At 31.2% G+C, this 26,171-nt stretch overlaps 1 protein-coding gene across 2 annotated transcripts in view; it reads right to left on the bottom strand.

Moving 5' to 3' along the window:
* Positions 1-1,009: 1,009 nt before the first annotated feature.
* The window catches only part of LOC106461198 (dnaJ homolog subfamily C member 3-like), a 40,446-nt gene continuing 15,284 nt past the window's right edge, over positions 1,010-26,171 (bottom strand). For both annotated transcript variants that reach the window (XM_013920993.2, XM_013920994.2), the window contains exons 5-12: positions 19,062-19,136; positions 17,804-17,947; positions 16,212-16,393; positions 14,459-14,684; positions 11,600-11,720; positions 8,123-8,255; positions 4,040-4,185; positions 1,010-1,562 (exon numbers count right to left, since the gene is read on the bottom strand). In XM_013920993.2, the coding sequence (XP_013776447.1) occupies positions 1,408-1,562; positions 4,040-4,185; positions 8,123-8,255; positions 11,600-11,720; positions 14,459-14,684; positions 16,212-16,393; positions 17,804-17,947; positions 19,062-19,136 (1,182 nt within the window). In that variant the 3' untranslated portion in view covers positions 1,010-1,407. The remainder of the gene's footprint in view (positions 1,563-4,039; positions 4,186-8,122; positions 8,256-11,599; positions 11,721-14,458; positions 14,685-16,211; positions 16,394-17,803; positions 17,948-19,061; positions 19,137-26,171) is intronic.

Here is a 26,171-nt window from a genome sequence, read left to right as displayed (position 1 = left end):
GATAAATATTGTACAATTAAAGAATGTTGAGCAAAAAACAACCTATTTATTAAACAAACAAACAATCAGATTGGTAGTTGTCTACAGTGAGTAATCTTGAAATTTAGTCAATTAGTTTTTATGCATTTAAACAATTTAATAAATTCAAGTTTACATAAATTCTACAAATTTTGTAGCCAAAAAGCCCATTAAGTAGACACGCAACAGAATTTTCTTGAGCTTTCAAAGCTTATTTCCATCTTGTACTTTATTTTTTTATGTTTTGCCAAGTGTGTCCTTCACACCTAGTGAATACATAATTAAAATGTTAGTGAGTCACAACAAATGCGATTACAAGTAAAAGTGTTTTAAAGAACGTGAATTTGGAAATATTTTTATGGATTCAATCATCAGGCTTTGAACATTATGCAGTAAAAAGATTTAATCCTTTATTAGTATGGGGTTATTCATGGTAGTGAATTTGTAAAAATACAAACAAGGGCATTTGTATAGTAAATAAAGAGATTAACAAGTCAACTGTGTTGAAACTGTATAAAGGAACTGCTGACGTGTCTGAATTTGTTTTTAACTGACCAATGAGAAGTACAATTTCTGATGCCCTTTGAACTTTGAAGTTAAATAAAATTATAATTGGCTACAAACATGCTATATGATTCTTCTTTTACATCAGTCGTGATTAATAATTTTTCATTGTTTTCTTCAAAGCAGTGTTCTTTATTGTTTGATCTCTCATGTAATACAGATACATATTTATGAATATTATTTGGAAATTTGGCAAATGGCGATTTCCTGAAAAATTACATAAACACATTTTCAATAATGGGCTGTAGTTTTAATCAAAATTCTAATTCAAAATACTGGTGAAATACCAAAAAATATGTTATTACAAATGGCAAAAAAAATACAACAGAGAATAATAAAGTAGGTAACAGGTGATAAAACCGTATTGGACTTTAAATAAGCCCTGAACATTTGAGATATATTGTTGACAAAGTTAAAAAATTTGTTGGTTTAAAAAAAAAAAATTGTTTTGTTTATATTAAATCAGTTGTCTAAAAAGGGGGGGGGGGCAGATTTATTGAACTCCCACCAACTTTGTGTAGATGCAAAACCTTATGTAAACAATTTTAACAAATCCCACTCACTGTGTGAACCAAATAAAGCTTTGATATTTCAGATTAATTTTTCTGTACAAAATTTACAATATGGTGTCATTCTACAAATTTTTCAAGTTACAATGTTTCAAAAATTTTCCTAGACTTACTTTTAAAACAACTTATAGCCCAATCATGTTGATTTTAAGATCTTCAAATGATTTCAAGGGCTTCATTCTGAATGCTCCACAGAATTCAATAATCAGACCAGAAAACTGAGGAAACTGAATTGTACAACAATAACAAATAGTCTTTAGTTGAAATGAAATTTGAAGGTAAATGGTCCACCTCCTTGATGAAATCCTCCTTGAAATGGATTGAAACCATGAGCAAATGGATTGAAACCTTGTCCTTGTTGGGAATCAGGGTCAAGAGGATCTTCGCCATTGTCAAATTTCTGTCTTTTTTCTGTAAGCCATACAAAATTTATGATTTACAACAACAAAGTTTTCATTAACAAACATTTACAAGTTACATCAAACTTACAAACATATTAGAGCAATTCCACATAACTGGAATAAATAATAATAAATAAACTTAGTATTCCAAAAATTGTTTAATTTCAAAGTCTAATTTCAGTGTTTGTGTTCAGGGTTACTGATGAGGAGTGGAATTCTCCAAAACTAGTATAACTTGATAACACACATTGATCAATGTGTAGAATGAATGGACCTCCCTTAAACTTAGACTTCGAAATTAAACATTTTTTGGAAAATAAGTTTATTTATTATACTTGCTAATGTGTGGCAATATAACGTGAAGAACTGAATAGTGGCCAATGACACTTTTTCTTCACTTCATCTATCCAATGTATAAGTTTTCCTCATAGTGAATACAAAGCACTTTCACACCAAGGTATATCTGAACACAAAGCTAAAAATTCAAACTTTTACAAGGGGTCGTTTGAGGGTTAAATGAATGTTAACAATTGGGTACTGAATAATCAAAATATTTCATTTAGATAGATGTGGAATGTTATGAAAAGAATAATTTTACTAAACTGAGCTATAAATGTTTTTCCCCATTGGAAAACCATTAAAACAAGCCCCATCATCTCTATTATTGATGAAATGGAAGCAATTAAGGTATATGAAATGTATCTCAATTGCATAGATAGATATTTTTGACTCAAAGATTTAATTCTATGTATTAATTATCATATTAATTCACTGGGCCTGAAGCTACAGTGGTCTGTACTATGTAATTTGAGTATAGTATGCAGGTATACTGTTTTTACTCACTAATTTAATATAAAATTTTCATAGATACTTTGTATGTAGTCTTTATATATAATTTCTTTAAAGAAAGAGGTTCCTCTCTCTCTAGTTACCTACTGAATTCAGTCATTCAACTAGTATATTACATGCCCTTTCAAATGGGAAAGTTTATTTTAGCACAAAGCTATAATGGACTATCTGCTGTGTACACTGCAGGGAAATAAGCCCAGGAATTTAACACTTTACAAAATTAGGGAGGGTGTATCTTTGAGTACCACCTAATCTGCCAGTGGAAAAGATCTATTTAGACATAGTATGCTCCACTTTACAGGAATCATTTCTATGGGATTCCCCCCAATGGGACTGTGATAACTTTATGGACTTACGGGAAATGACCAACAGTCACATGGGTAGTATTTAAAATGTTAATATGCTGCAAAATTACCAAACACTTATATAATGTATATAGCCCTTCTTGGTGTTGTACCATTTATATTACTTTACACTAGCTTGCTTAATTTAATGACTAATTTTTAAAACCAAATATACAACAAAAGAAAGTAATGTTACAATAGTTGTATGACATCTTTTCATGGAATCTGTGTATCTTTCATTCCTTTAAGCACCATTTTGACCCTTGATACCAAGTTTCCTGAATAGTAGTTATATTATGTAAGCACTTGTAAATTTTTACAACACTAAAGAGCTATCTAAATATACCACAGAAATTTTTGTGCTAATTTTATTTGAATATCACTTTTGCTGTGGCCACACATTTTTCTCCAGCTATTTGCAATGTATCCAGAAAATGATTAATTCATTGTGATTGACATTCAGTAGTTTAATGTGCTTCACATTTCAGCTTTGTGCATTTTTTTTTCTTATGTATGATAAAGCTGAAATAAAAGTGATTTTATTTTCAATAATGTGATAGTTTGAAACATAAACCGATGAAAGTTTAAAAATTCAACAAAACAATATCACAAATTATTCAATAGTCACAAAATGTAGATAACTTTCTTTTTGCTGTTTCCTCTTATTTACTTCATCCTTACTTATTCAATGTATGTAAGATGGCTGACTATTCTCTTACTTTGTTGATGAGCATATTTACATTTTTATAGAAAACTAAAATGGCATTATAAAGTTGAGTTATCCAAGAACAGATTAACATTAAGTAGATCTTGTAAAGCAGTATAGAACTGTTAGCATAATCACATTGTGAGAAGATGCAATACACTCTTATTGAGCCTCATTAATAAATTGTGAAAATAACATAAAACTACGACCATGTTCACAAGGAGTACTCTTTGAGGTAATACCTAATACAAGTAGACCTAATGACAAGTAATGAAAGTCACCATATATCCTGTGTCATACCGTTTCTCTCAATTTTTTCTCCAAAATCTATTTAATAGTTCCTAGAAAAGCGCATATTCTGTCACAATGATCCATGTTTTCAAGAGGTTATTGGAGTTCATATAAAATATATAGTCTTCTATCACAAAACCTATTTTCATACTTGTACATTTTATGTTTCACTCAAAAGTTTTATCATCATTATATACTCTACACAGAACCAAGTTTTGTAAATTCTGTTGTTTACACTATATTTTTCAAATGTTAATAATTTTTTTGTTAAAAACAAGTTAAATATTTTCACCATACCTGGATCTGTTAAAACTTCTTTGGCTGCAGCAATGTCAATGAACTTTTTCTCAGCTGTCTTTTTTTCATCTCCTTGAAAGTTATCTGGATGCCATTTCATAGCCAGTTTTCTGTAAGCTTTCATAATTTCTCTCTTACCTGCTGTCCTGCATATCAGAAACAGAAAGATAAAGGAAACTTGGATATTAAAATAAACTTGCATATAACAAGATAATAAAAATCCACAGACATAAGTATTTCTGAGCAAAATTCTCATTTAACAAATCATGTGCTCCTTTTTGCATATCCATAAAGGCAAGGATCTTAGACCACCTTACAACAATGTTGGGTTCAAACAGCCATTAAGTAAAAGAATATTGAACAATAGAAGCTATAGAAGTTTAGCATGAAGACTGTTTACAGCAATAGTAAGAAATATTGCTAGTAGTTACTCACTGTCAGGCACCTGTCAGGGGTTGAAAAAAAATTACTTGCATTCATTCAGAGATCTTTGAAATGTACGAGTAAAAAGGTTATGTATGCATCTCAGAGTTTAGACATACAGCTACACAACTGCCATTGTATTATTGAAAATACAGAGTGCCAAAGTAAAGAATTTTCATAGTTCGTTGGTCATGTGACGATATATCTGAAGTTTTAAGTAGTTTTTTTAAATGTTTCTTTTAAAATGAAGGACTTAAAATTTAGATAGCATAAAACTTTCAATCATAACATACATTATAATATTAATTTAATTCACACAAATTGATAGTAAAGGTGTTTAATAAATTTTGAATGTAACACAGTGAATTGTGCAGGGGTTCCCATATTTAAAGGGTTAAATATATACACACACTACACTTTTATCAATACGCTCACAATGAAATCTAAATATTTAGTCTAGGCCCGTGGTAAAGTTCAGAGAAAAATGTTAAAAAAAAATATAACATTTTAAAATAGTGTGCTATAATGTAATAATTATGCACTAATGTTCAATACCGATTCATATTTCTCTATGGCAATCAGCTGTTTTGTACTGGTATGATATGAATAGAATGTTATATTTATTGGTGTCCTTTTACTTAATTGGATAAGCTGATCATTACGTATCAGTTACAGCCTAAAACTTCAACATTATGGTTTGGTTGGTTATATGTGTATCGTAAAATATGTGTACTTGTGGTATTTTGTAAGTATTTTTGCTATGGATGAGCTTGAAATCAAAATATGTACACTCAGGAAACATATGCAGTTTGACATCCAACTATTGTATTTAATATTTTGGTTCGTTGTTCAATATGTAGACAATCTACACAAATTTAGTTGTGAAAGCAAGAACTATGACTAAAAAATTCTTTGGCTTACTGTCAATGTATTAAGTAACTATAAAATTGATATATGAAGTATATATATTCATACTACAACTGACTACATAGATTTCAAATAGTTTATTTTTGGCATATTTTCTGTATTTATTGGCATATTACGTGTTCCACACATATAACATGGATAAAATTTATTTTATGAATGAGCTATTTAACAATCTGTAATATTATGCCTCAAATAGTTTACTATTCTTCTATTCGAAAGCACTTGAGTTTTGGATCTCGTTTCAAAACCATTACAACTCTTGTATATGATCCTGTGTGCTAACTTCTTAATCACAATGTAATATAATAAATAAATCTAATACATAATACTGTAAATAAACATAATAAATATATGTATGAAACTAAAATATTTCCAGGGAGATAAACATAAATTATAGTTTTGTGAACAACTGGTTTTTACAAATTGTTAAATACCAGATCAACCAAACTAAAATGGCAGTCTGTACAAGATTGTGGCATGTGCTCTTTAATCCCTATCCATGCATATAGGATTACGCTTGTGCAAGTCAAAATCCAAACACCCATTCTATCAATCTGAAAATGGTGTCCCCCTTGGCAAGAAATGTAACCATATTAAACAAGGATACTGATCATCATATTTATATGGACGTTTTTTAATGGTTACACTTTTTTCAAGTAGGTCATAAATAACACTTATACATATTTTAGGTGTAGTAAATATGTGCTTTAGTTTGTACTTTTTAAGGTTTTAATAGCACTGTAAGGACTTGTGTAGATTTTACAATATATACAGGATTGCTTAACCAGCTATCAACAATGTATAAAACATCAACTAATGACTTGTTGCAAAGCACATGTTGCAACCATTAGTTAAGATGAAAAATATCCAGGAGATTGAAAACTATGCATAACTTTTGAGCTAAGTAATCTCAGAACTGAACTGAAATTAAAATAAATTTATAAAAACATTAAGTTAGATTTATTACTGTGAGTAGATGCAATATATACATCTAAGTTAACTAAAAGTTGAAGATGAATTCAAATGATATTATTTATAACAATCCTACTAGATAACTTTCAATCAATAATTTAGAGAACTTGTATGCAGGTGAAAAAAAACTTTAAAAGGTAATTAAAATATTAACTTCACTCTATGAACTTGACAAAACCTTAGACTAAAAAAAGATCACTATACTGGAAAACACCTAGCATTTAAACAATGATCATTAGCCAGTCAGAATACCATTAATGTTTATGCTCAATAAAAAATAAGATTATTAACCACCACAAGTTCTTGTTGATGAAAACAGTCTCATCCTCCAAAAATTAGGATATTTTTCACATTGTTAATAAGATTATCTATGGTAGTTCAATTCCATGTTCCTATATGTATAGTTAGGCCTGAATTTCTATAACTTCAACATTACTTTTAAATCTGTAGATATAACAAGAACAACAAAATGAAGCTAAACATTTTCATTATTTCTTAAATCAAGAGAACTTTTAAATAGCTTACAACAACTGTAAAACCAAGTTTTATTAATATTATAATTGATATAAAAACAAAGTTTGTACTATGTACAAAATTAATAAATTATCCACTAAAATCTGACTTGAAAATTCAATTTCGAAATTGTGGAATGTATGGTTTTTATGTTGTGTTTGAAAATATCTACTTGCCATCCTTTCTAAAACCTTTCGTAACTGGAAATTTTATGGTAACTGTTCATACTAGGTTGAAGAAAATCTTACAAATGACTCAAACCAAAAAATAAAACTGTTTAGAGAGGCTGGTCTCTTTTCTAGATGTATCATAAAACAGTTAACTTGTTTTTAATATCTTTTTTATGATACCAGCCAACATAATAATGTCTATAAGTCACATTTTTATAAAATGGTCTGTTTGTAGCAAGGTTTACAATAGGTATGCATTTTGAAGTAGACATGGCTTTGTGAAATATTTGCAAGAGTATTGCTCAGATCTTGCAAGTTCATAAATAGTATTACATTACTATAGAAATATTGCTTCCTACACAAAGAAAAAATCCATGTCAGTAAATTATATCATCCACTGAAATATCCAAATATAATGTTGCAAACAGAAGTCACTTTACTATTGACTTACATAAAGTACATAAGTAATCAGACCTTTCATTTTTGAGGGGCATGACTCAGGTTGTGCTCCCTATTTCAAGTGTGGGTATATGATTGATGGTGTTCCTGAAAAACAATGGATATACTAGTTTAAATTTATATGAAAATTGCAGATGTTACATGCCCATGTCATGATTATATCCCAATGTAACTAGGATATAAAGTATCTGTTTACCAAAAGTTGCCAAATGAATATGTCAGCACCACTTATTGAAGTCACATGTCACTCAGTATTAAAGCACTTCTTCTGGTGAGAGTTTGAAACAAGATGGCAGCCGTAAGCTTCATGCTAATTACACTGATCAGACTGTAATATATCTATTCAGTTACCTAGATTTATTGTGTGGCATAAAGCTGATAGCCTGAATGCTGATGAAAGTAAATATCTTTGGTATTTATACAACATATTTAAAAGTTTTATGCATCTTTTAGTAGGATAGTGAACATAAGAACAAGTTAACCATCGAATGATTCATTATTCTCCTGTAATTTTTCAAATCTAAAGCACTGAAGTAATGTCATGCTAAATTTTAATAAAAAAATTTTCAACAGAAAGGCAAATACAGTATTTTTAATTAAAACCCATCAGGAAACCTACCTTCTGACTCCAAGTATTTTGTAATAATCCCTTTTCTTGGCTTGTTTGACTAGCTTCTGAGTTTTTTCTAAACCTTCTTTGGCTCTCTGTAAATGCTCATCAATATTTACTGCATGCTGAAAATCTTCCTTTGCTGTAAATGACAATCAATAAACTTCATTTTATGGAAATGTGGCCAATGATTTGTTTCAATTTTAATACAATGAATGGAAACTTAGAAGAAACATACATTAAATGATACAATTCTTAAGAAATAAATAACAAATAATGATTAACTGCATATTTCACGAAGACCCATATTAATAATTAGCAACAGCAGTATGCAAACTATGACATTAAAAAGTTCAAACTTTAACTTATTTGAAATATTAGTGTTATAATTTCTTTTCTTAAAATTAAATATTATCTTTAATGCTTTGTTTGAAACACAGTTATACCTATTTTATTGAAAATTTTTAAGTGCATTTATGATTGTTTGTTTGATTGGAATTTTTCAGCACAAAGCAACTGGTCTACCTGCACCAAAGAACCAGTAAAAATGCCAGAAATTCATTTATGAAAGCACTGCATAAATGAATAATCAAAGTTATAAAATTATATAAATAGATGTAACAAAAATGTAATGAAAAGGCTATAGTTATTTATAGCAGTATAATGAAAACTTAAAAGCAGTTTTCATTTTCTGTATTTCTGTGTATCTAGTTAAATGTACAAAAACTGTAGTTCATGAAATAAGAAATGTGTTTAATGGAAGTACTATAAATTAATTCAGGCCAATGATAACAATATACACCAAAATATATTTATAATTTTGGAAAAAACTCAAGTTGAAATGAATAATTTAAAATCTTAAGTAGACAAATATATCATTCACAAAAAGTGTTATAAATTAGAAGTGGTATATACATGTATGCAAACTAAAATTTCTTTGAGTTTTAAAGTGATTCAATATGCATGTTTATTACACTCTTGATGTTTCAGACAGCACTTTGGAAAATACTATTCAGTCAGATATGAACAGTCAATTCCATGACCACAGAGCTGATAACTAAAACTACATGCTCTCTCCCAGAGTAAAGCATCTTAGCCAAAAACTAAATTTTCCTTAGATTCACTGTAAATTGAAATGATGACACAACAAATAAAGTTGTTACAGCTGACAAACAAGTTACATTATCAATGAATAAAACAAAAAGACATTTACTTTTTAATTAAGGGTTTTTTTAAAATACAAAAGGTGTACACGTGGGTTCAGAAGTAACTTGAAATGATTGTAGTTTTGCAGGATGATTGAGAAAAGGAGTTAGTATTACTAATGGTATAGTTATTCGGACTATTATTCTCATATTTATTATGTGTATTATTATTTTCACATCTCGTTTGAACCCAATATACTGTCAATTGTTTAACTAATCTTTTCACAGGTAGTAACTAATATATCAATGGTAAACGTATTTACCATACAAATTCTCTAATGATCATTTAGTAAGACAAAAAAATTAAAACTTTTGCAGAAAGTTTTTAGTGATAACCAAGCTATGTCTTTAAGCTTAAAATTTTGCAAGCAAACTTCCAATAAAATGTGTAATAATAAACCCGGAATTATTAAAAATAACCAAAGATTTTTTTTAAAAACAACTTAAAAGTACTGAGTCATTTTTGCAGCAATACACTGTAAGCCTTAAAGCTTCAGTTTGACAGTCTAAGCCATTCTGATAAAGCAATTAATAGTACAGCTGCTGTTACGGCAAAGTTTATCAAGTGTTTATTTTGTTTTTAACTTAAAGGACAAGTTGTCCAAGAGACATTTTAATGTAATAAGAAACTAGTACATTAACCACATTACTCATATCTTCAGAACAAAAAGGTTGAACTATAGAAGTTTAATGTTATCAATAAAAATATAGCAGTTGAAAATTATTATATAAATGAGTTCAAATAAGAAATGAAAGCAAATCCCAGAAGTATATTTGCTTATGAAAGTTTAGTTTTGTGCTTTCTGAGATCATGAATAATGATGAGTTGAACAATTTTTATCCTAAAGTTAATACAGATCTAGTAATGAATGTTTCAGTACTATAACATGAAAGATGTTTTACCTGCTTAGACCTAAAAACAAGTTTAAGTCTAGGCTACTGAAACACTTTGAAAGAAACATAATAATGCATTCTATGTAAGATCAAGACTTCAGCAATATTTATAGTTTGCTTCACAAAGAAAAAAAAAGGCTGTATTAAATAAACATTACAACAAAAATCTTTAGCCAGAACTTTTGATGACAAATGCAAAAGTGTCACACTTATAAAAAAGTTGTTTAACTTTTTTTGAATAAATTATAGTATACAAGTCAAATAGGCATAAATACAATATATCAGTTTTTTTATACTAATCTACCGACCATTAAATGATACTTGATTGATAATTTTGTACATACTGTTTATTTTAATGGGTTAATAATAATATAACTGTTAAGATACTCATTAATGAAGTTTTTGGTTTTTACTGTGTTCTCAATAATACAAAACTTTATTACCTTGAGTTATAACACATAACTGTGAAATATTTTATGAAACAACAACAACAAAAAAGGTTTACCTGTATAAGAAAAGCAATTTTTCAAAATATTTTTTTTGAAAAATTCTGCACAAAGCTACATAAAAGGCCATTTAAATATAACCATCCCTGATTTTGAACTGATAGACTAAAGGGAAAGCAGCCAGTTATAAAAAACCCACAGCCAATTCTTGTATGGCCAAATAGCAGAATTTGAACATCACTCTTATAGCATACACATGATCCTAAAATATTGAGGTCATTTTTGGACTGTACGCTCAAAAGCTTCAGATTGACAGTCCAAGCCATTCTAATCAAGGACTTTCTAAAGACAAAAATACAAATAAATGAATTGAAAGAACAGAGATAATACATGGTTTTTGCTCCTGTACATGTCTCTCACTTTATTTTTATAATATGTAAAGTACCTTATGTTTCATAGACCCAGCATACAATCTGTATTAGTAGCAAACAATTAATGAATAGCGTTCAGTATTTCTTTACAGTATTATTACATTATACATATGGAAGCAAAGTTATCAATCAAATAACTACTGTTGATTACCCATGGTATCAACTTACTTTGCAATCTGAATTCTCATACTAAACAAGAGCTTCAGTAACAAAACAAAGAAAAAAGAGCTACATTGTATGTGCGAAATAATACATATATTATCATAGCAGGTTTATGTTCCTATAAAATTTATTGCTCCAATCTTTAAACAATTGAAAACTGAAGACACTTTGTCATGCCTTTGTACTCACTTAACTTGCAAGTAGAAATATATCTTTAAACAGTATAATCATCTTATATTTAACCTGCTAGCAAGTTAAAGACATACTCTCTAAGCATCCATACAATCTGAAGCAAAGCATATATTCTTGCTTGTTACATGCATTATTCTGTGAAAGATAAACACCCACCTTTATCATAATCTTCATTTAATAAGTAAGCATCTGCTCTATCACAGAGGGCATTAACATCTTCTGCATTTAGTTTTAAAGCTTCTGAACAAATGCTGATTGCCTCAGAAGGCTGTCCACCCTAAATTTGAACATACGTAATTTAGATTTTATTAGTACAAACTCTTCATACACAGCAAAACAAAACAACAACCAAAAAAAAGGTTTAAATAGTTTGTTTCACAACTTCATTATCACATGAAAGTCTACTTTCTCACAATTAATTTATATAAAAATTTCTTAACTTTCCTTAAGTTCATATAAGAGATGTGAATAAGCTTCACTTCTACATTAATCAGCATAAAAATGTATTCATACATGAACTCAGCAGTCAGGCCAAATCTGGGAGTAAACAAAATTAGGCTACAATTTAATCTTTATAAGAAAATTCTTACTCTATGAACAATGCCTAACAAAATATAAAGCATATTCTTAGGCCTATTAATTTCTTCTACAGAGGGTTTAGTATGTCATGTTAAAAAGAATTTGAATACTCAAATTAGCAAGTCACATAACAACCACACATGATATAAAGTTGTAGCTGTGTGCTATGAATCATCTCTTCATTTTAACATTGTTTTGCAACACGTAGGTAGTGTAATGCAACCAAAAACTGAATGTTTTGGGAAGGGTATATTAGAGCCTTTTCTGAAGCAAAATAATCAAACACTAATATCATAATGATGTCTTCAGAACAGAGATATAGGGAATAACTTGTATTTAATGGCCTTGGAAATCAGAGGAAATAAACTTGTACCCATTTTTGCAGTCATTTTTTTAAACTAATTCATGAAATGAAAATTTTATTCAATTTTATACATAAAATTAAATTTAACACATGCCACATAAGCCAGCCAAGCATATTGATGGGGATAAAAAAAAGTAATTCCAGAAAGGTTGGGTTGTTTTGATTAGATAAAAAGAAAATATTTGGCACTATTTTTGAGGTCTAGGTCACTGAACCAAACTTGTGACTTTATCTGCTACCATGACAGCCAACATGGAGAAGTTAACTTGTAAACGTACAGTAAATGGATGTAACAGTTAAACATGCTTGAAATGTTGTAGATGTTGTTGTGAATGGGATAGTTTAAGCTAAACCTTGGGTCCAGGTCAGATGAGGAAAGAACTTATTCGAAGACATTCCAATCGATTTGACATAATAGCTGACTAAGAGATTCATCAACTGATTACTGCATTGGCAGCAAAAAATAAAAAACAGGTCCAAGAGTATGGTTATCTTCAAAAATGAGAATTGGAATCATATATATATATATAAATAGTCATTTGTTTCAGTAATTTATGAAACTAATGGCATAGTAAAGCCAGTATTGAAGTTGAAGCAGATACATGATGCATTAAAAGATGATGTCCCTGGCAATTCTCAATTCCAAAATGCTATTTCTGCAACAAAGGTTAAATATAAGAAATATGGTATAATGTCCAGTATGGTACCACCATAGTATAATCTATACAGATTTCATCATGTTAAATTTAAATTAATATTTAGTTTTTTTTTTGTTTTAGAAGTTGTGGCAAGATCTATTGAAATAACCCTAAGTCACCAGTTTTTGGAAAGACTCCCCCCCGGTTGACCATCATAGGCTCAGCACTAAAAGATTGTGGGCTGGCTCATGTAGCAGGTGTTAGATAATCACCAATTTTCATTCTGGGTTGATTTCAGCATGCTTCGTGTATTTCCTGAATTTATTTTTCTAAACATAAGACAGTACTAGGAACTCTCTAGGAAGAAAGTCAAAATAAGTTTGTAAACAACACCAATTTGGACCATTTAACTTCAATTCAAGTGTAGTTTTTCAATTTTATCAAATCACTGTTTCTTAACTTAACAACACTGTCATATAATGAGGTGACTAACTGCCTATATCTCAGCATATTAAGAAAGGTCTTCTGTTCTTTTCAATTGTATAGGTGAATATGGCTTCCAGGTTAGCAGAGATCAAAACAGAGTGATAAAAGAAAATATGTTTGTGAACAACTTCTGCCACAACTACAGTCCCAATTTTTGGAAAAAATGCTTGCTTTATCATTTTATACTTTATTGGAATTATAAACTTGTAGTATGTTAAGTAATGAAATGTTTTTCATGGAAGAAGATGAGGCAAACTTAAATCATTTTTCACTCAATCATCTCAAGTTTTGTTTTGCCAATAAGGCAGCTGTTTGTTAGGCTGTGTTTACATAAGGCATTGTCAGCTTAAGGTATCTGCTTGAATGGGTAAGAAAACAAATCCCTGAAAACAAATGTAAGAAAAAAATATCTAAATGAATAAAAAATGTGTTTGGAAAATTATTAAATATATTAGATGAAACTGTTATTAACAATAAAAACAAAATCAGCATGCTAGTAATTTTTGAATAATAAAAAAGGTTGTTTTTATTGTACACCAGTGATCACAAACAGTTAAATTATTTGAAGCGTTTTTTAATCAAAATGAACAAAATTTAATAGAAAGCTTTACAAAAATGTAGGAAGACATAAAAAAATCAGAAAGTGAAATCTACAACAAAGGTATACATTTTTTTTTAAAAATATATCACAATGAAATATTTATTTTTCCAAACTGCTAGTTCATACAAGTATGATATATAAAAAATCTTATTTTTCAGAAGCCACATTATCTATAGAAAGTTTAACTCATATTTCATCAAGTAGCTATCTTTAAAATGCAATAATACAACTCATACAAGGTGTGTGTGTGTCAATCAGTTTCATGCATCTTAGGTTTTGAGAATTAAAAGAGCAGATCCATTTACAATTTAGCAACTATATTGTGTTTAAAAGAACACAAAACTCACCTTATTTAAGCAATGACACATTCGACCTTTAATATGTTGCACTATATGCAGCATTTCTGGCTCTGTTGTAAGAGCTACATTAGCTTTTTCTACACAGCTTGTATAATCATTCTGGCTAATGGAGTCTTGCATGGCTCTTAACTGCGCTGCTAATTTTTTAACTTTTTTATAATGTTTAAAGCACTGTTTGTGGTCAGGATCTAATTTCAGGCACTCTCGTATCACCCTAGAAACAAAAAATACACATAATCCTTATAAAAGCTGTTATCTAATTTTGTTTGAAACCAGCTTGGAAACTAAACAAATCCCAGAAATAATATATCTTAACATTACTAAAACAAATCCCAGAAATAATATATCTTAACATTGTTAAAACAAATCCCAGAAATAATATATATCTTAATATTACTAAAATATATTACTTCTCTGATTTGTATTTATATCTTACCATTACTAGTTGTACTGTAATGAATACACCAACTGGCAACTATGATATGTATCCCAAAGTCATGTGTATGAATGTTTATTCATGGATCCAGCTATACAGTATAAATAAAACTATTTTCTCAGATCAAACAATTCTATTTAATTTAAATATTTTTGTTCAAAAAACTTCACAACAAATCCATCAACTTCCCTGTACATAATATTTCCAAACAGATGTTTTAAACATTGCCAGGGGTGTGGTGCTTACAAAAAATATAAATATATGTTAAGTAATTATATCACAATTGAAAAATGTCTAGTATATAGGTACAATGTCAGTGTGTTAATTGGTATTACTGTAAACCAGTATAGCTATAAAGATGCAATATGTTATGCTTCTGGTCAAATATACCAAAGCCATTTGGCAGTTTTCTTATTGTTTCAGTACACATATTGAAAGAAATAAGTGTGCTACACCTTTCTGTGAAAAAAAATTAAAAAGGTCAAACATTTGGTTTATACAATTGTGAAAATCAAATTGTATCTGATATGTGGCCATTTTTGATGAACCGAATACATGAGTGATTGCTACACTTCTAATTACTTGACTAGAATGTACTAAAAGAAAGAAGATAGCATATCAAGTTCCTTACTAATTTAAGCATGCTTATCACAGCTGGCCAGCAAAGTCAATTGTCCATGAACTTTAATTGTTTCTCAAGTGAAAGGTGAAATTAGCTGGGCAGATGTTTTACAGATGTAAACAAGTGTTAAATGCTGTATAAAGTTTATATACTGTTAAACAGCTCTTTTCAAGACTTATCTAAAACTAAAATGTATACAGTTAGTTTCATCTTGCATTCTCCTACACTGATGATTTTTACTACTAATAATTTAATGACCATAAGTTAAAGAGAAACAAACATATGATACAGCTCACTAACTATATTTAGATTATACTGATGAGGTACCTGCACATCTTTCAGTAATCAAGTAGATTTAAACGTTTCAGGGAAAACTTGTATTGTTTTACTGTAGTCTATTTTAATTCATTTTCTGATGTCACAGATGGAAACTACTTTAATAAACCTTAAACTTTCCTTGTACATTACAAAACATTAATTGTATAAATAATCAGATGCGTTTTCTGAGATCGTACTCAAAACATGTTTTAATTTTGACAAAACTGTTATAAAATACTCAAGAATTAAAATAAAAAATAACTATAGGGTATTACTTTTACCAAAAACACTGGTGGTAATTTGAGGAGAGGTAGGGAAGTAATCTACATAATAATTATTTTGTACCATTAAACACAATTACTCACGTTAATGATTCATCAACTTCGCCTAGTTTGTAATGAAGCTGACTAAGTTTCAAGTATCCCTCAGTGTTGTCAGAACGCATCTTAGTTGCTGACCTTAAATCTCCGATTGCATTCACAAGGTCATTTAATGCTTCATAACAACCAGCTCTCATTTCCCTCAGTTTTCCATCCCAGGGGCATACCTGCATATTTTTTAACCAAATATTTTAAGCTCAAAAACACTCATGTACATTCCTTTATATATAATAAATGTCCTAAACCAAAATAAAAATTAATTAATGCATATTTACAGAAAGTACACTTGCATAAGTGCAATCACATATTGCCCTTAAATTTTATATCAATATATTTTTATCAAATTTTTTAGAAATGTTAGATAGTTGTGGATAAACTAGTCTATCCCTGCTAGAGCACATCGTTTATTTATGTACATTTCCCACGTTAAACAATATTTATGGGCTGCATATACTGTACTGTACATAATTCTGAAAGTTAATTCTTTAGTCACGCTCCAAATGTATTGTTGTAAATCTAATTTAATATCAGCTTATACATTAAATGACTTAAAAGCTTATGGAATAAACACATAGAGAAACACTAAGATAAAAAAAAATTAATTCATCAGTTTAGTCATGTTGAGAAATAATTATAACACACAAAAAATCATGTAATCTAAAATTATTATTTTTTTCTTATAAGACTTGGAATTACTTTGTAATACGAGCCAATATATTTCATAATTGTAAGAGCTTCTGAGTGAAAGCAATAAAGAATATGTAATATTAACTACATCTGCCATATCCACTGCTGACAAGGTATTTCACCCAATACCAAGGCTGTATCCTACCCACCCTGAGATGCTATTTATGTCAAGTTCATGAGCAATAACTGTTATGATGTGAACTAGATTAAGTGAATCGTAATTATGAAACTGCCACTCAGGTAGTCAGTTCTTACATATGTTTCATATTATAATATTACACACAAGATATGTTATTGCATTTTAATGTTAAAATTATAAGTTAGTTTTTTTACTCTTATCCAATGATCAAAAACTAAAGTTCTCATATGATTATAACATGGGTTTGCTGCCTTTTATTACTGAGTAAGTTTCATGTGAAATATTTTAAGGTTTTTCAGTTTTAGCTTGAATATAAAACTAGAAAATAACTAAATGAATACAAGTTGACAATTCTGTGAATATTTTACATGTTGTGTACATCTATTGTTTTTTTATTCAACAGGTTCTGATGTTTATATGGAGTATTTCATTATACATTGTACAAAATGTCATAAGAGATCAGAACCATCTGAATGAGCACCAGAAAAAAGCAGCATAATGTTAAACAACAAGGATGAGGGAAAATGTAACACTATACAGCTTAGTTATTTAAAATTGCTGACTAAATATTGTTAAAAGTCCAACTTACAACAGCATAATAGATTTCCTTCATATTCTAAAGCTATTCTACTCAGATAAATATGCTAAAAAAATAAAAGGAAATACTAAACTTCCTAAGTTAGGTAATATATTGTGCTACTAAATTGGTACTTTAGAATTCTAGGTTCTAGATTACATTCAAAAAACCAACCTGTAGAAGCCTCGTCAGAACATCAATGGCAGCTATGTAATCCCTGTCTTCTATTAAGATGTAGGCTAATTCCATATCACGTTTTACAGGCTCAAGATCCCCATACGCTCTTTGTGCATCTCCATTCAAAGGATCTAGCCTTAACTAAAAACAAATATTACTCTTGTATATTGATAGCTATCAAACCTAAACTAAGACATTCAATTACATGTATTGCTAAATATTAGTAAAACACAACATTTTTAAATTATGAATACAGATATTCCAATATAAATTGAAAATGTCAAAATTAGACTTTTCAATGTAGCTATAAATATTACAAACAAACAACTGACACTTAGTTTAGCTTGGTCTCACTATAATTTGCATATCTACTATGAATGTTTTTCCATACTTTTGTATATCTAATGTACCATAGATGCAACAGTGCTGGAAAGTAAATTACCACAAACACCCATACACTAAAAATCCTGTTTTTTGTTGTTTAAAGCACACATGTAATTAGACAGTTTTATAAAGAAATCATAAGATACAAAACATGACATTCCTGTAGAAGTGGGGAATTAGTAGAATTTGATAATCAATTAGACTAGAATAACTGAAAATAGCAATAATTGGAAACACTAATTTCAATTAGTTGGTTATTTTCTTGAGTCATAACACTAATCGATTAAACTGAACAAATATGAATTAATCAATATTATGAATAATCAGAAACACTACTTTTAATTAGTTGATTATTTTCCTGGCATTAATTGATTTCATCCTAATCAATGTAATTACCCAGCTTTACATTACAGACATAGTATTAAAAATAGACATACTGTATACATAAATTACAGACATGTAACCTTTCAATTCTTCTTAAAATATGCATTAAAGGACCACAACTTTCAGAAATTGAAAAATATAATTAATAAGGATAAAAATTGTCCACCCGACTTTTTCTAGGAATATATGATGCTCATTGAAAACCCAATATTTCAAAACAAGGTTTACAAACGAACTAACTGTGTAAAGGTGTGTAGAATCAAAATAATAGTGTAAAACTTCTTTTAATAAAGCAAATATCAAATGTTTTCTTTTTCTCTTCCGAGACACAATATCTCAAAATAAAACTGAATATTTCTTTTGTCATTTTTATTGTTCAGATAATTCTTATCTCTGATGTTTTTTTCACGCAAAATGAATACACCATGCAATATAAACAATTATTACACTAAATACTACTAAATGATACACTAAGGCTTATACTTACCACCCATTCATAATCAATATGAGCTTCTTCTAGTCTTCCTTGTTTTAATAAAATATTCCCTCTTTGCAAACGAGCCTAAACCAAAAAGAAGAAAAAACTTTGCTAATTGTTGTTAAATTTACTTGACCTTGTACATACATGTAAAAGGTAATTTTCTCAAACATCAAAATTTTAACTGGACTACACATGTGTTATATGTTTGAATGTTGGAAACTGGCAGCCTGAATCCAAACTTAAAGTAACAGCTTGATTCACTTTTTCCTCTGAAATTAAAGCTATTTGATCTTCTAATGTCTTTACTGACTTGTTTTTCCAAACAGTTATATACTGATGACTAATGCTTAATTATAAAAACTAATGCAAAATCCAATGATGACAAAGCCTATTTGTAAATCTATCCAAGAGAAACAACCTCTTAAGTCATGTTGAATAAATTAAATGCTTATCAAAAAGCTTCAATCATTTAAAATCATAATAATGGTTAAATATGGAACAAAAGATTAATTAAACAATAAAAATACCATATTATAAACAATGTAGTTCTTAAAGGAAAACATTTGAGATTCAGGCAGATAATGATCTTTCCACGTTTCACTTCAATGTATATTAAAAAAAGAGCAGGATTACCAACTGATTCATGTAGCCTTTCTTATTCAACACCCTATACAACAGATATTGAAAGCATAATTCAACAAAATTGGTCAATAGTGTTAATCCAACTATACAGACCTTGGTTTCTTTGGGGGTGATCATTTATTGTTCTTGCTACTTTCTAGATACAGTTCATTGTCATTTCTTTACCTTACTTACATACAAAAAAAAGTATTAGATCACAGCCAATTGGGTTATACCCATCATCTAATCTACAAATAATGAATGAACAACTTCATACAAGTACTTACTATATGCACATTTATGTATGTAAGTGTGCATTTTGATATCTTGCAACAAAACTTCCTGCTGGCCACATGACATTGACATTTAACTGTCAATTAGTTTAAAGGTAAAGAGATAATTATAATGATAAAATGTAGATTATATAAAAATAATAGATATCAAAGCTACACATATGGTAGTCTCAGTTACAGTCCATTAGTCTATGGTATGTGGTTGCTCAAATTTGTTTTTAAAAGCTAAGTGAAAATGTACTATAATTTTTTTCATTTCCACTGTTTCAGTCAGAAAGTAGACAACTGCTAGGACCAACAGGCCCTGATCATGGGTGTCCACGAGAGGAAAATGAGAAACATAATTATTTCTTTATTCATTCAGTATATGTATATGAATTTTTTTTCACTTCACAATTACACACTACGAATGAGTGTGGGGTAGTCCACATACCAGCCAGGATAATATCTTCAAGCAGTTGATGGGGGAGCTGCCAGGGACTGTCAGAAAACAAATCCAGTAAGAGAAGACACAAAATGGTCATCAACTACCCACATCCAAGGAAGGGTAAAAGATCCAGGTGAGTCTGATGATCTATCTGGAAACTGTGGAGGGAGAAACAACTCTAGGAGACGAGGGGTCCCAAGAAATGAAAATATAGTGTCAGGAACTCTATAGGAGGAAGTAAGGAAGAGATAAAAACAAACAGTCCTGACTGGACACAGGAATCTGTCCAGAACAGAATATCTATAAATAATGGAGACAGAGAGAAGAGGAGAAAATTGGGAACCACCTTCTTGAGTATCCAAAAAAGTCTGAAGAAGGAAATAATGTTCAGGGTAGAGAAGAATGTATGAGCAGTGGAAATAAATCTGGGCAAAGTGGATAGAGCAGAAGGCAGAAAAACAACAAGCACTTGTAAGAATGAGAAGGAAAGAAGTATAAGAGAGAGACAATAGAGAGAGTGCAGCAAGAGGTTCGAAAAGCATCAATAGTGAGGGCATGAAGAGCAGCATTCAATTCCTATTCAGACAATGGGTTGGGAATAGAGGGCTTGTGCAGTAAGGAGGAGTGCAAGAGAGTGGTAAGAACAGGGGAGGAAAGAAAAACAATATAAAACAGAGAAAGGCAGAAGGTAGACCATGTTCTGACCCCTTTCTGGTTTATTATTCTTGCCTTTTCATTGTACACAAAAGGGGGGGGGGCGGTAACCATTCAGTCAGGACTGGACTTATTTCCTTCTCTATACCTGTCCTCCTTGCTGCCATCACACTCATGTTTTTGCTCTGTTTTGGGACACCTAATGCAGAATACTGTTGTACTACTGGAAATGATGGACTTTTCACTGTTGGCCCCTCCTTTGTCATTTCACCCATGACTATCCTAACTTACATCACCTCACATCTTATCTTTACTCGGCTATTTGACTAAAGCTTGTCTGTTTCTACTGTTGTGGGGTCTCAGGATGCTCTGCCCGACACACCAAGGGATCTACTGTTTTCATGGGTCCTCCTTCCTACCCATCCCTTAGAGGATCTTGCCTGGTGGCTAGACTGCTTGAACTCTACCCATCTTTCACCTGGTGGGGAGGATCCCTGTACAACTCTCACTTTAGATTCTTGGACCTCTTTAGAGTTCTTTCTATATCAGCATCCTGGTAATGCTTGCAGTCCTGTGGGCATACTCCCCCTCATGGTGGTACTTATGGTCCACTCAGACAATTCCACAGTAATGTCTCACATAAACCATCAAGGGAGCACCTGCTCCAGAAACATTTGTTTTGAGATGTTAGATCTCCTTTTTTGGTCCCATTCCATTTGGGTGAGCTTGATTGCCTTCCACGCTCCAGGTGCTCTGGACATTGTTGTGGACTCTCTCTCACAATGGGGGACTGCTTCCCACCCATGGAATGGTCCTTTCACTCACAGATTTCTAACGGGTTCATTCCTAACTTTGTACTCCTTTATTAAATGCATTTGCCTCACCGCTGTATTCCATAACTCATGTAGGGCTCAATGGAGTTGATGTATGTACGTGTGGGCAAATGGAATGAGAGGTTCCAGAGAAGCCATAGTCCCCAAAGAGAGAATCTAACAAGAGGATGGAAAAAAAAGGGGAGAGGATTTATATGACCAGACCTCATAAGAGGAGAGTATCTAGTGGGAAATAAGACATTGGGTCAGGATAGGAAGAAGTTGGAAAAATGGACAAGCCATCCAAAGTGAGTGGCTCAATGAAGAGTAAGTGAAGTTTGATCCATGGATTCCACTTGGGAAAGGGAGAGTAGAAGCCTGACAACCATGTAAAAGTGGAACTGTAGGCCCAGACTGTGTAGATAATGAGTAAATGCCTGCATAATGAGATTGAAAACATATGGGGCTAAGGTTATTCCATATGGAAGGACGCAGAACTGATACACAATTCCCATGGATGAACCAGAGATAAGATCATGAAGCAGGAGCTACAGAACATGAAAAAATGCATCTTGCTCATGTGCCTTAGTCATCCATAGGTGTGTTTGAAAAGACCAGAAGAGAGAGAATAAATTTTCCTTCCAAAACTGAGGGATGACCAAAATACGGGTGATGGAAGATAGGTCCGTGAATGGTTACTGCCCCCCCCCCCTTTTGTGTACAATGAAAAGGCAAGAATAATAAACCAGAAAGGGGTCAGAAATTCACTGTATGGATTGCTTCTCCAATAGGTTCAAAACCACTCCATCCAGATGATGGCCATAGGCTAAAATTGAAGAAGGATGAAAGGCTATGATTGGGAGACAGAGAGAAGAGGGGGCTAGACTGTGGATTAAGACTAGAATGACCCAATTTTCTGGAGCAAAATGGGACAGGTGGGATCATACAGGACCTGAACCGACCGGATGGTCACTAACTGTTAGAATAATGGGAAAGACTTGGGTGGAAGTATGCCAGGAAGAGGTGGAAGGCAGGAAAATTGGAATTGAATGTGGAATAAGGATGGGACAGATGTGGAGGAGTGAGAATGGGACAAACTAGAAAACAATGAAGAAAGGGAAGACTGATGGTGGGCTGCCTCAACACTTGATTCCAGGTACAAAATTAAGCCAAAGAGGAAGGTGATAGGTAAATACACATGGGAAGGTAGGGTACCCCCTATCCAAGAAGTTTCAATGATAAGGAACCGAGAAGTGAAAGTTCAAATGAAGCTGAAGGTGCCATGGAAAAAAAAAGGAAGGGTATGAATGTACCCTGTAAACTCATTAGGAGAACAATGGAGTGCCCCATCATAAGATGGAGAGAGGGAAGGTAATAAGGAAAGTATAAAATCTAGAAATCTGGTTACTGGACAGTAACACAGCTGACAAAGAAAGGATCCCAAAGACAAAAAATCTTAATTTAAGGCCTGGATGTTCATGAAAGGGAAGGGACTTGTAAATAGGTAGAAACTGTCAGGCACGGAGGACATGGTATAATATTGCAAAAACAAATATTTTCTAGAAAAGATGAAACATGAATGGAAATATCAGGGGAGGGTGGAAAAACCTAGAAATCATGTGGAAGGGTTTTGTAAAAGAGATCAGGAAGCATTATAAGTAATGGGGTAAGGAAAAAGAATAGTACATACATGGGTAACAAGTTCTTACAAAACCTGAAGAGGATGAAACCTGTTCTTTAGGAGAAATGAAGATACCCTAGGCAAGGGCAGGAAGTAAAAAAAACAAATTGCCTCATTTCTTCCACCTCAACTTTAGATTCAAAATTCTGTGAAAGGAATGATGTGGCAGAGATGGAAGAAGAGTCCTGATAGCAACATGTACTCCACCATACATTTGACAATGGTTGTCAACAACCTCAACAGGCAAAGAACTTCTTGAATTGTTGGTAATTGTGAGTGATATTCATACTCACTTCAGCAGTATAAGAATTCATGTTAAATATAGGGAATGTAGAGGGAACATTTGTACAAGGAGGTGTGTTAAACTCCTACTGGTGGAAGGTTTTGTTGCATGATTTGTTTGTTTGTTTGTGAATTTTGCACAAAGCTACACGAGGGCTATCTGCACTAGCTGTCCCTAATTTAGCAGTGTAAGACTAGAGGGAAGGCAGCTAGTCACCACCACCCACTGCCAACTCTTGGGCTACTCTTTTACCAATGAATAGTGGGATTGACCATCATAATATAACACCCCCACGGCTGAAGGGGCGAGCATGTTTGGTGGGACGGGGATTTGAACCCACAACCCTTAGATTGCGAGTCTAACGCACTAACCATCTGGCCATGCTGGGCCTTGTTGCATGATACATCATCATGCAGTAGCAAAAATTCATGTGTTTCACATGAAATTTAGGTGGGGGTTTTCGCAAGGCTGGTGGTATAAAGGTTTATCAGGCAGATTAGGGCAACTTCCAGAGGAAAATAGCATTCTGTGTACAGAGAGCTGAGTGATCGTATTGAAAATGTTACACTGCATATTTTGTTCAAGTTTATTCAGTTAAGTAGTACATCAAATGTTACTTTTTGTAAATGAATATATTTTGTCTAACTAGCATTTTTTCTGTATTTCAAAAAATTATAATGGAAATGCAGTAATTTTTAAGGCTTTTCAAATTTAAAAATAAGGTAAATTAATTTTTAAGTTTCATAGCTATAGTGTATTACTATAATGTTCTTGTGGACATTAAATGAAAAAAAGGTTTAGACCTGTTGGAATTCTTTAAAGGACTGGTTTATATTTCTTAACCAGGTCCAACAACAGAGTATCTGATCAAGTTAATGCTATAAAAAGAAACAGCTGACTACATTAACATGTCTAAATTTTGATATTTTGTTAACTGAATGGAAATATACACAATCACTACTTATTGTAACTTACTTCAATTTTTTTTAAATATGTATAATACAATACACTGTAGAAGAAAAATATTTTGAATATGTAATTAGTACAAGAAACTACACAAGAGTAAATAATTTGGACAGTTTTCAGTAATAAGGAAAATCAGACTTGATAAAAAAAAATAAACTGATCTAAAAATATTGAACATCTTAAATTTTTTCTTTAGAATTACATAGCAGACAAGTGCACTGACACTGCAAGTTATGTTAAAGTATATATGTACATTATTCATAATTACAAAATAAAACTGTATTTACATTTAGATATAATACCATGCAGTGATAAGCTACCTAAAGTACAAGTAAACATATCTATAATTATAAAATCCAAATTTCCAATTATTCTATAGAAAACAGCTGTTGTCTTGTTTTATTCAACAAGTAGTAGTCTAATTTGTTCACAGATAATGACAGAGGATGAAGATAGCAAAAGCAAGGTTCAAACTTATTCTAAGGATCCTCAATCAAATTGAGATCCAGTGATTGTGCTGGTGTAGAGATGACTAAAACGATTACTGTATTTATCTTATGTATGTTAAAAATACAAGTACAGCAGATTGTTACATCATCATCAAGAATGAATTATCTTGTCCACCAGAGTAGAAATGCAACACAAGGGAGTGGACATTATTAGCAATAAACTTAGATTCATTTTGGATGTTATTTACTCTTCTAGAGGAAACAACCCACCTCCTGACACAACATTCCCATGCCATTACACAATCTCTAGCAGCTGGCACTTCTTGAACAATATAGGCAATATCAATGTAGAATAGGATGTTTCCATGAATATGAAAATTAAAACTTGATTTGTGAGGCAAGCAGATGATTCTTGTTTATTTACATATAAAGATACAAAGAAATAAGATTAATTTTGAAAAAAAAGTACAATATCTGAGAAATTAATTTATGAAGCTTATAAACATGTGTTAGTATAAAGAACACCTCATTTCCAACTGCATATATGAGCATGAATTCCTGTAACCAATTATCAAGAAGAAAAAAAAAAGGCTACTGTAGCATTTGACACAAATGTTGAAAACACAGGACTAACACAAAACATGTACCTTGACAACTGCTACATTCATTCTAGTTTTTTATTCTATGTACATATTATTATTTCTTATATAAGAATCCAGACTTTAAAAAATCCTATCTAAATATTACTTATATGAGTACAGATAATTTTGTCCTTTTATCCATCGAGAAAGCCATGTTACATTTGAGTTTGTCTGAGATATATATGGTTACATAAGCTATATGAAACCCCTACTGTGACTTCAACTAATACTTGCATATTATCTTTTAACACAAGGTCTAACATAGACAGGTATGAAGTGATCTTATCTT

Source organism: Limulus polyphemus, unplaced genomic scaffold (genome assembly GCF_000517525.1).
Source record: "Limulus polyphemus unplaced genomic scaffold, Limulus_polyphemus-2.1.2 Scaffold912, whole genome shotgun sequence".
NCBI classification, from domain to species: Eukaryota; Metazoa; Arthropoda; class Merostomata; order Xiphosura; family Limulidae; genus Limulus; species Limulus polyphemus.
The sequence above is the reverse complement of the archived record's forward strand: the minus strand, read 5'-3'. Positions and strand labels throughout refer to the sequence as shown.